This window comes from Mugil cephalus, chromosome 10 (genome assembly GCF_022458985.1).
Source record: "Mugil cephalus isolate CIBA_MC_2020 chromosome 10, CIBA_Mcephalus_1.1, whole genome shotgun sequence".
Lineage (NCBI taxonomy): Eukaryota > Metazoa > Chordata > Actinopteri > Mugiliformes > Mugilidae > Mugil > Mugil cephalus.
The window spans coordinates 9,469,156-9,480,505 of NC_061779.1; the positions used below are offsets into that span (position 1 = coordinate 9,469,156).

General features: G+C 42.1%; 1 protein-coding gene across 1 annotated transcript; it reads left to right on the forward strand.

Annotated features, from left to right (window-relative positions):
* The first annotated feature begins 37 nt into the window (after positions 1–37).
* herpud1 (homocysteine-inducible, endoplasmic reticulum stress-inducible, ubiquitin-like domain member 1) lies at positions 38–9,950 on the forward strand. The gene is made up of 8 exons (XM_047597066.1): positions 38–386; positions 2,376–2,453; positions 2,954–3,031; positions 4,211–4,377; positions 5,246–5,356; positions 5,443–5,823; positions 7,337–7,445; positions 8,075–9,950. The coding sequence occupies exons 1-8, from the start codon at positions 240–242 to the stop codon at positions 8,255–8,257; spliced, it is 1,254 nt and encodes a 417-aa protein (XP_047453022.1). The 5' UTR covers positions 38–239; the 3' UTR covers positions 8,258–9,950.
* The last annotated feature ends 1,400 nt before the right edge of the window (positions 9,951–11,350 follow it).

The following is an 11,350-nucleotide window of genomic DNA, read 5'->3' on the forward strand; positions in this document are numbered from 1 at the left end:
CCAATGAGGAGCGGCCAACGTGTGTTTGGAAACAACCTTGTTCCTGTAAAGCCCCGTAAGACACCCAGCAAGAGGAAGACACCCACATACGCCTTTAGAGGAGAAGATCTCCGCCACTTCCCTCTTTGTCTTTCGAAAACAACTCGGTTAGTTTCTTTTAGTTTTAATTCTCTGCTGAGCATCGTTTGAGCAAATATCAACCTCAGCTGGAGGCTACAGCGAACGACAGAGGCAGTAAAATGGAGGATTCTCAACAAGAGACGATCAGTTTGGTCATTAAAACGCCTAACCAGGCTCAGGGGGACCAAACCGTGGAAGGCGTCTCCCTGACGTGGACAGTGAAGGACCTGAAAATGCACCTGTCAAACATTTACCCCAACAAACCGGTGAGTTATCGTGAGGCGGTTGAGTTAGCGGGCTAATGCTAGCGGAAGTAGCTTCCGGTTGTGTTGTGGAATGTCAGCTGAGGAGACTTTTAACAGCTGTCAGCCATTTCACTGTTGTGTATCTTTCTTTGTGCCACAGTACACCTGCACGGGTATACTATGCTGTACTGCAATATAGATACAGAGATGTTTGCAGCAGCAAAGTACAGGCATTCGACACAACACATACAACAAAGAAGAAAATAAACAACATAAAGAGTAAAAAGCACAGTATACCATATACACAATATTTTATCTTTGTTTTTACTTGTGGTTTTTAAGAGTGGTTCTTCTATGTGCAACTAAGCTACCGTGACCAAGTAGTTTCCCTTGTGAAGTCTAAATGAAAGGGATTTATAACCAATAACCAAACAACCATGTGCAAAAAAATAAAAATCCAGAGTGTCATCTATCACATACAGTTGAGTAGTTGTCCATAGGAGTAGTGCTCCGTTGTCTGTCTGTTGTGTAGTGGTGGAGAGGGTGGTCAGGTTTCTCTGTTGTGTATCTTTCTCTGTGTCACAACATACCTGCACAGGGCCTCTGAAAGTCTTATAGAGTCACATGCTTCCATTAAACAGTCAAATTATGACTGTGTATAAATCCAACATACGCAGTCTAACCTGTGTACTCGTTTAAAAGTTAGTTTCAAAAAATCCATAAAATGCACAATAAACAGTAGAAAATATAAAACCCTGCTAGGAGTCTGCAGGTGGACACACAAAATTCACACAGTGCAACAAATAATTCATATATTGTCTAATAAAATGTCCAACGAGACGACTAAATCGCGTTTTTTATTCAGAAATCATGTTTTATTATCATTATTCCTGATAAATGATTCGGTGGTTAAATAGATTTAACTTCTAGAAACTACAAGTTAGAATTTGTAACCTGCATGGCGAGTTACATATGTGTAAGTAGTTCTTAAAAAGAGCTGTAAAATGTGAGTATGATGTTGCACTCAGGAGCTCTGGGCTGATTTTGAGCATTTCTGGTGAAGATTTCCACGTGGTGATGCACCAACTAGTCAAAACTGTTTGTCTAAATTACGTAAGAGCCCCTTTCAGTTTTCACTGGAAGCTTCTACATCAAATCGGTAGGCGTGTCCTGCTTTGGATTTAGTACCGGACGTTCGGTTAACCTTATATAAATATATCTCAACAGTTTGCTTTAAAGCCTGATCCTCTGAGCCTTTTACAGTCACAACACAAGGCTTGAATTGTTGCAGCCGTATGATTGCAAAAAGGAAATTTGGGCAGCAGCCATTCTTATCACAGACTCAGCCAAGTGCTTTCAGATCTCGAGCATGTGTCACTAAAGAGCTTTCACTCTTCCTTCCTTGAAGGGCGCAGTTCTGAAGAAAATGTCCTCCCTCAAGTCAGGTTTTCTCAGAAAAGTTAATGATCTTTGATCGCGCCCGTCACCTTTCTGGGAAACTTGCCATGTGCGTTCTCGCTGAGACAGTTGTTGTAGTTCAGATGAACGTGGCAAATGTTTGCTCAAAGAAGCGTTTATATACGAATGCCTTCAAATGGAAATGGGAGTTACCAGTTACAAGTAACAGTTAGCAAGCTATCAAGCAGCTAATTTAATGTGTGAAAAGAGGCAATGAAATAATGTTTACTTTACAACTTTATATGATTATATTACAATTTATTGATCAGCCATCTTCTGCATTTCTGAAAGTGGCAGCAAACGAATCACAACTTGCATCAGGCCACAATTTAGAGCAAAGGTTGATGTTCATCTGACATTTTATTTAGCTTTTATAGCTGTTAGCTTACGAACAGCCAATCAGGAAGCAACAGGAACTGATTTGAAGGCCATGATTTGCTGTGAACCTTGAAACATTTCATCATTGTTGCATTTATTTCTGTATAATAATCAGCATTTTGCCCAGAGATTTGTGCTGAAGTACTGACTTTTTTTTTTTTTTATTCCCGTTAGACTGTGAGCGACCAGAGGCTGATCTACGCTGGTAAACTGCTACTGGATCATCAGAACATTAAAGAGATCTTCAGACAGGTGTGTACGAGAATGCGACAAGCTCTCTGAACTGTCTTATCCCTTCATGCCCGTGTTTTAGTGGGGCCGTACAAGGGTCCCCTGCTTTATCAACCAGGATATAATATTTCACGTGTTTGTTCAAGGTTTTGTGTGTACAACCCAGGAGAGGCTCATGTTGTTGTAGATGGTGACCGATCGAGTCCACAAAGAGGATGTTAATATGTTCAGTGAATATATTCTTTCACACGTTAATGCTTTTACATTTAATCTCCATCACCATCTTTATTTGTGTACGCTGATGCAGATGCTTCACCCTACCTACCTCGCAGCTAACCAGAAAAATTGGCTTTTACTACATGAATTAAAATATATCAGAGATGTTCACATTTTGACAGAATTGGTCTAATAGCTGGTTCTTGTTTTGTTTCCTTAATTTACTGTGTGTTCCTCACTAAAGCACAAGTAATAAAGCAATAACTGTATGAATTAACAGTTTACCTTTGCCTACGTTTTCTCAGACGGAGCCCATTCCCACGCTGCACCTGGTGTGTGCTATCAGGACTCCACCACAGGGGCCTCTGGGAGCCAGACCCAAGGTGAGAAATTAACTTTCGTGAGAGCCAAGGCAGCAGGTCCTAGTTTGTCTTTCCGTGATAGAAAAGTGTAGCTCACAGAAATTCACAGACATTTGATATCATGCACTTCTGGTCTTATATATGATATAAAGTTTTTGAAATCACACCGAAGAAAGAAACTAGAATTAACATTTTTTTTTATTTAGGTGAAGTTTCTAATAAAAGCTCAATAAAGAAATAATAACTTAACATATGGGCATACGTTGAGAGTCTGTTCTAAAATGTATATCATCTCCCTAAGTCTTCGTATCACACACAACAAACCTCGTGGTCTGTGGCTGTGATCCAGCGGTAGGTAGAGATTCTTTGGCGATAACAGGCGTTTACTGCGCCCCCTGTGATATTGGTGCTTATTTGCATATAAAGTACAAAACAGATCTCATGGTGTTTTTAAAAAGCAAGCTATTTCCAGCTGGTTTCCTGTGATAGAATCACTGAAAAAATATCCGGTAACCAAGTCTAAGCCCTGACATTTACTGATGTTGGTCAAAGTTTTAACATCACAGTGAAACTTGTACTGGTTTCATTTTTATGTTGTGAAACTCTTTAAACAAAACGTCTGCTTTCAGTTCGTCAGGAACACATTTTTCTTTGCTGTTTACTGTAAACATTACATCAGATGTACAGTTCATTAGTGGTTCCATTTAAAAATAATCGCAAAAGATGATTTCTGGTTACAGTCAGTATTTTGAGTCTTATCTGCGGTTAATAACTTTAAAGTAGTGGTTTTAGGACTTCTAGAGTCTGTTATCAGTCAGAAACATGAGTAGGACAACGCTCCGACGCATATTGTAGTTTTTCAATGGGCTCAAGAGAAATATGTTTCAGGACCAGGTGCACTTGTTCACCTCCTCCCTCTCTACTAAAGACACAGTGGAGTGGAACTGTTCCACTTCAGCAGTCATGCCTCACGACTCGGCTACAGTTTCAAGATCAAAAGAACAGCTAGTGATAACACCAGTTCTGCTCTGCTTGAGCTGTAGCTGCTGCCGAGGCTTCCACGTCACCCTTCCTGAAATAAACAGATGTCTAAAGATTTGTCCCTCTGTGTTTTTGTTTTTCTTTTCTTTCTTTTCTTTTTTTTTGTGGAATTTGACTGAGCCGGTTTGGAACTATTTCAAACTCTTTTTACCTCCGCAGACCAAAGCCACAGTGCAGCCACAAGCCTCCAGTCCATCGCCAGCGTCGTCCTCACCGGTCCAGACTCCCAGCATGCCGGAGATGAGGCAGAGGAGGCCGACGTCTGCTGCTCCAGCTCAGACCCCACCATCTCCAACAGGACCTCCCACGTGGCCCCCTGCTGCAGTGTAAGCTATGAAGCAGTGTTACCTCCCGAGGTGTTAACCAGGGGAGGAAAATAAAAGAAAATAGTTCCTAGGACAGAGACTGGACACTGTGTGTAAAATATTTCTTTATTTAGAATATTTCGAAAACCTTAACGAAAGGCGCTGGCAGTAAACCAGGCCAGGACCTTAGGTTTATAGTTTTTATTGTAGGTTCAGCAACTTAAAGTCGGATTTTTTACTCTTAACAAATCACATGGCATCTTTCCCTTAAGTTTGATGCATTTGATTCAGTTCCCCTCTTCACTTCCCTTTGTGAGAGTCCCTTAGAGGCTTGTAATATGCTATTTGGATTATTCATATTATGCCATTTGAGCTTGTTTCAAACGATACAGAGAAAAATACCCCTGCACGCATGACTACTGTGGACTATAATTAATTCCCAACAGATAGACTCAAGCCAACGTTCAAAGAAACTGTAGAGGAAGTTCTGGCGTCCAGGCTCCAAATACCTTTGTTAAAAAACACATTACACATTACTAATATTTGCTTCTCTTTATTGGCTCCCTGTAAAATCCAAAATCCAAATCCATCTCATCTAAAAGACCTGATGGTATCAAATCAACCAAGCATTGCTTCACTCTCAAATTGCAGCCCTGAGTTTCAAAAAGCACAATAGATAGTAAATTTCCTCTCCACTGAAACCAGCTCCCAGTTTGGGTTCAGATTTGTTGTTCGTTGCTCCAGGATAGGAATCCCTGTCACTATTTAGTCAAGTCATGAACATATAGAAAAACTCAAGTGGATTAAAATGGCTTGAAAATGTAGAAATGTCAGTGGACAAAGGTTCAGACGTGAAGCAGATATTAACAGCGTGTCATGTTTCCTGTAGACCTGGAGCTCCACAGATGACCCAGCCGGCTTTTCCTAACTACTCCCTGTACAGCCCTCAGCAGCTGCTGTGGCTCCAGCACGTCTACGCCAGACAATACTACATGCAATAGTGAGTTGTCAGTCACAAACTACACTACCAACCCTTCCTGAAACTTCCTGAAATGTGTCTTAACGCTCACCTTTGCCCCTTTATAGCCAAGCCGCGTTGGCAGCAGCCGGCACCGTCCACTCGACGCCGGCCGGCACCGTCGGCCAGTACCCTCCAGTTCCCGCCCACCAAGTGGCCGTCCCAGCCCCCTTGGCCAACCAGAACCCCATCAACGAACACCTGCCGGCGAATCAGAACCACCGCCCGGCGCAGGACGGCGCCTTCATCAACCCGGGGGAGGCCAACCAGAACATGCGGGTGAACGCGCAGGGCGGGCCCCTGGTGGAGGACGAGGACGACATGGAGCGAGACTGGCTGGACTGGCTGTACACGGCGGCGCGCCTCGGCGTTCTGCTCATGATCGTGTACTTCAACTCCAACCTGAGCCGCTTACTGCTGGTGATGAGCACCCTCCTCCTCATGTACCTGTAAGTCTCAGACCACTCGGGCTGGTTAATGGTTAAAAAGAAGCATCAGAAGAAATAGAAGCTGATCAGGTCATAGTGTCTTTTCTGTGACCGCCAATAATAACTCGGGGCTCGTGATGAAGTTGTTGTCATCGGCCACGTAGTTCCTTTACTTCACGTGTTGCTGTTACATAACTGACACACACTCGACATTCCTCTCCTCTGGGCTCACACACATTAGTTGTCAGCAGCAGTTCAAGGTTAATGTTTAGACGCTGGAGGTTTGTTTCCCTCACAGGAAACAGCCTCTTGGCCAAGCAACATGTGTAGTTAGTATATTATTAAAAAACACAAACCACCAAGAAATGGAGTATTTTAGAAATAATGGGGGATTAAATGAATGTGTAACGTGAGGGATATTATTCGTAGTGAGAACCCCAGATTTACTGAGCGTTTTAGCATCTTTTAGCGCAGTGTTTTGGTTTTGGCTACACAGACTTCATGGTTTATGTGTCGTCCATCTTGTTTCCACTTGCGCCGCTAATAGTGGAGCATTTGCAGCTGGAGGAATAAATGGAGACCAAAACTGAGCTAAAAGACCAGTGAAATTGTTGCCTCTGTTTTATTCTTTCCTTCCCCACCTCGTTCTCTTCATCCTTCTTCTTTACTCCTTCTCTTACCCCTTTCCTTCTTTTACCCCTTTCCTCTCTTCGTCCCCCTTCTCTTCTTCTACTCCTCTTGCCGCCTCTTTTACTTTTATTCTCTTCCTCCTTCTCCTGTTCCTCACCTTCTTCTCCTCCCCCTCTCTCATCTTATCTTCCTCCACCTTTCCCTTCTCTACACTGCTTCTCCATGATCAAAATCTTCCTTCTTCTACTTCTTCTTCCGTATGTCTCCTTTGTGTTTCCACCTGCAGTCATAGTGTTGCCAGCGATATTTGCAGTCTTTCCTATTTGGAGAATCAACACTGACCGTTTGCACAATGCAAATGCTGTAAAGTGATTGGTTGATTTGTCAGTGGGGTGACCAAAACAGTTGAAGCCAGCTCAGTTTTCGCATGTTGCACCAAGCCTCCGACGTCACTTCACATCGCCAGCTTTGGTTGAAAGTGCCTTCTACCTTTGTTGTTCTGCCACTGTGAACGCACCTCAGACTGATTTGCATTTGTACGTGAACTTGTCACCAGGCGAACGGCAGACTTTGCTTTTTGATCAACCGTTTTCAGATTCAGAAATCACAATTCCACCTGTATAAAAACAGAAACAGCTTTGACAGCATCCTAACATTCACTCGCATCCTCCTCCTGAGACCTGTTAAAGCGAAGACAGTGGTGGTTTATTTTTATTCTGCAGAAGGAACTGCACACTTTGCAGACTTAGTCAACCACATTTCCTGACTGAAGAGTTTTATTTTACATCTGTTGGATAGATGGTGTGTAATCCTCCCACAGAGCTCGTTCATGCTGCTCATGCTGCTCTGAGACTGTTTTGCATTCGCATTAACATGTTTCCTCTCGTCTCTCCCTCCTCCACAGACACACTGCTGGCTGGTTTCCCTTCAGGAGGCAAGCGCAGGCCCAAGGTCCAAACCACCTGCAGCCGCCTGAGGCTGTCCAGCGGAACAGACTCCCAAACCAGGACCCGGTAAGGAACCGCCTCAGTGGATTTTATAGGCACTGTGATCAGAGATGAACCGTTTCCATGGAGACTAAAGATAAAATGATCAGATCAAAACATCAATCACTGTCGTAGAAGTTTAATGACGAAGAGGAGCATCACATGTACTGGAAATAGGATAAAAGAAGGAGGGGGAGGGAGGTGAGCAACAATGGTGTAGGAGGAGAAGAAGCAGAGGAAAGAATGGGGGAGAGATGGAGAGCGGGTAGGAAGATAGGGGAAGAGATGGAGGAGGTGAAGAAGTAGGAAGAGCAGAAGGGGGGTGGGAGGATAAGAAGAAGGGTAAGTGGAGGAGGAGGAGAAGAAGGAGTAAGAGGAGAAGGGGGAAGAAGAAATGAGGGGATGACAATGAAAGGACAAGGGGCATAGGAGGAGGAAGAGGGAGGAAGAAGGAGGAGGAGGAAGAGAGGGAAGCAAATGAAGTGTTGCCATGGTTATTTAGGATTCCATCCCCTCTCTATTTTTGCTCCTTCAGTCCGTTCTGACCGAGGTTGTTACATGAAGCATTTTTTTGTGACCATATAAACGTAGCATCTGTGAGCAGTGCTGTTCCCTTTTAAATGCTCATAAATGAACTCCTCCTCCGTCTCTTTCAGGCTGACGATGTCGCCGACCGACCGAGGGAGGAAGCTGGGTCCGAAGCTTCCGAGGGCCCGGGGCCGATGGAGGCCGTGTTGGTGCCTCCTCACAGGGTGTCGGCCATGTGGACGGCCTGGGTCTTCTTCAAGACGTTCTTCTCCTCCCTCATCCCGGAGGTTCCTCAGGGCATGGCCAACTAGCTGCACCCTGGAACAGAGACGGTGATTTCCCATGATGAAACGGAGGCTGAGAGGTGTCGTATGCATGTCAGCGATGCGGGAAAAAACACCAAACACCAGCAAAACGAAGCCGTCCCGCCAAAAAAACGACAACAATGAACTCCTCAACTCCTCCTGCTGCTCTCCTGATGCCTCTAAAGGCTTTGGTAGGCGTGTAGCCACACGGATGGTTTTAATATCCGTAAAAATATGAACTCTTGAATGACTCTTCCTCTGAGGTGGTTTGCGTTCACAGAAATTTGGATCCTTTGGGATTTAAAATCAGTGTTCATACACTCTCATTCGCCTTACATCGTCTGGTCTGTTCTGGATTCAGATTCTCTGTAACAGCCGGACACATCTAGTCAATCATTTTTTGCATGGGAAGCAAAAAAAAGGCCGCCTCCTCTTCACCTTCTCCTTCCTTCTTCCCCTCCTTGTTCTTCTTGTTCTCCTCCTTCTTTTTTGTCTTCTCCTCCTCCTTCTTCTTCTTCTTCTTTTATTTCCAGCAGATTTGACACTCCACAGCACCACGTCCTCTTCTCACAACCCCCTGTCTTCTTCTCATTCTTCTCTTGTCATCCTCTGACTTTGTCAACACCTTCTTCTTCACCTCCTTCCTCTCTTCAACCCAAACCTCTTCATCACGCTCCAGAGCATCAGAGCCAGATTTTGGCTTTTAACCAGAGAAGAAGAAGGAAGAAATCATTAAGACTTTTTGGGATTTTTTAAATTTTTTTTTTTGGTGAAGCACCAAATTATGAAAAACCAAAAGCACCAAAAATATTTAAGTTTGTAGTTTTCACTTGGTGATTTCAAGACTTACATTTCATAAACATGAATTGAAAACTGTTTGTTAAATTGAAATCACAAAACCACAATTTTTTTTTTCATTTTTTACAGAAAAAATGATCAAATTGTGAAGAGTGTGGCCTTTATTTGCTTCCTCAGTCACCGTAATAAGAAAAAAATACACATTAATTAAAAATAGCTCTGTACCTTATGTGCCATTTCATTTCTCAGTTGCGCTGCAGTTGAATTTATCAAATGATTGTGACCAAATCAGTCTGTGGCAAAAATAATAAGGAAAAAAAAGCTTTGTAAATATTATTGTATATACCTAAAGCACTTTACAACAAGTTTATTATGCAAGCTTCTTAACACATAGAGCGGTCGTGATTTATTATATTAATAATAATTATTATTATCATTATTATTAATATTTATAATGTGATTCATAGGATGTTTTCAAAGGTCAAAGTTAACAACCTAGTCAATTATTTATAACATCTGAAATGAAGGTGAGTTTAAATGTCATCTTTCAGTCCTCTTGTTTTTTTACATTCCAGGTTATAAAGAAAAATTAATCAACGTTCAGTCGTTCTCTCCTGGACCGACCATTTTAAGCTCATTCTTTCAGTTCAGGTCAATCTAAATGTTTTGATTTTATCTTTTAATTCTAACAGGAAGTAAGTGTTTTTTACCTGTTAAAGTAATAAGGGGAAAGGGCGCTCTCTTCCTGTGATCCTGTAAAAAATTATGACTCTGATTCCCTCTGGGAAAAAAAGAGAATAGTAGTTTTTGGTTCATTTTTAATTTTTAATGTCTCTCTGTACGATAAAGTGTGTTGAGGAAGGTTTGCCATAATGGATGCAATAAATGTTGTTAACGTCAACACTTCCCTCATCGTGTGGTTTTGTGTTCATGTTTCTGTTTGGTCCAAAGATTAAAAACCAGAGTTCATTGACCTGATGTTTAAATGCAGGAACTCTCATAAGGTCAAGTCTCACGTGTTAATGATGCCAACCTCAGTCAACTCTGAATCTACAGAAATGCCAAACAAGAGTTGCATGAGGCCTTATGAAGGTTTTGGGGCTTCTTCCTTATTGTACAGAAAAAAAAAAAAAAAGTTATGAAGCTTCAAAGCCTGACAAATGCTATACCAGTGACATCTAGTGGTCATTTGCAATAATAGCAGTCACAAAATTCCAAAGGATTCACACATCAAGTTGATTCCAGTTCCAGCAACAACCACAAAAGTCAGCCTTTGAATGTGTTGCCCTCTTACTGTTTATTGGAACATGATTCAGACTGATATGCCAATTTTTTCTTGATCACAGATGTTTCATCATTATTTATCAGTGTCTTGGATGTATGAGTAAAAAGTCTGAGAAGTTCTTATGCAATGCTGTGGAGTCTGAAGGGAACACCGAGCAATTCGCATCTCCTTATAATGAATGAAGCCACGCAAATGTTTTTTTTTTTCTTATTAAATATAGCAATATATACAGATATAGAAGAATATATACACATACACATTCAACATACTACCAGCCACAATATTCACAAATGTAAGTACAGAAGGTAATTTAAAGGGAACAAATAAATACATAAATAAATAAAAATGGGACCGGACTATAACATTAAGAAAGAGCAAATGATTTTAATCAGTCTGTGTTTCATTGTGACGTCATCGGCCATATGATTACGGAGATTTGATAAAAGCCTCGATAGAGTGAAACAGGCTTCGCATCTTCTTTCCTCTTCTCGTCCATCTCCTCCTCCTCCTCCTTCATCCTGTTATTGTTCTCCTACTTTCCTCCCCTTCTTCCTTAGTTTCTCTGCTCTTTTGCTGTTCTTCTTCTTCTCTTGCTTCTAATCCTCCTCCTCCCCCTATCTTTCTTCACCTTCTTCACCTGTTATAGCAGCTCCTCCTCCTCTTTTTCCTTTGTCTCCTCTTTCTTCTTCTTCTTCCTCATCTGTTACTTTTCCAGCAGACTGGTGCTCCACAGCAGTTACTACTTTGCTTTTCACTAAAGAAGTAATCACAAAAAACACAGAGTCCCATTAAAGCTCCTGACTAAATCAGCTCTTATCTCCAGTCATCAGCTGTTCTCCTACTCTTTCAACTCTTTCACCCCTCTCTCTCTCTCTCTCTCTCTCTCTCTCTCTCTCATGAATGAATAGTTACAGTCAGCTCCTGTATCTGGTTTCACTCTGAACAAAGTTGGAGTTTGTCGCCTGTTGAGAGCAGAGAGAACAGTTTAGAGAAAATTATTTAGTATATTTCTGTGC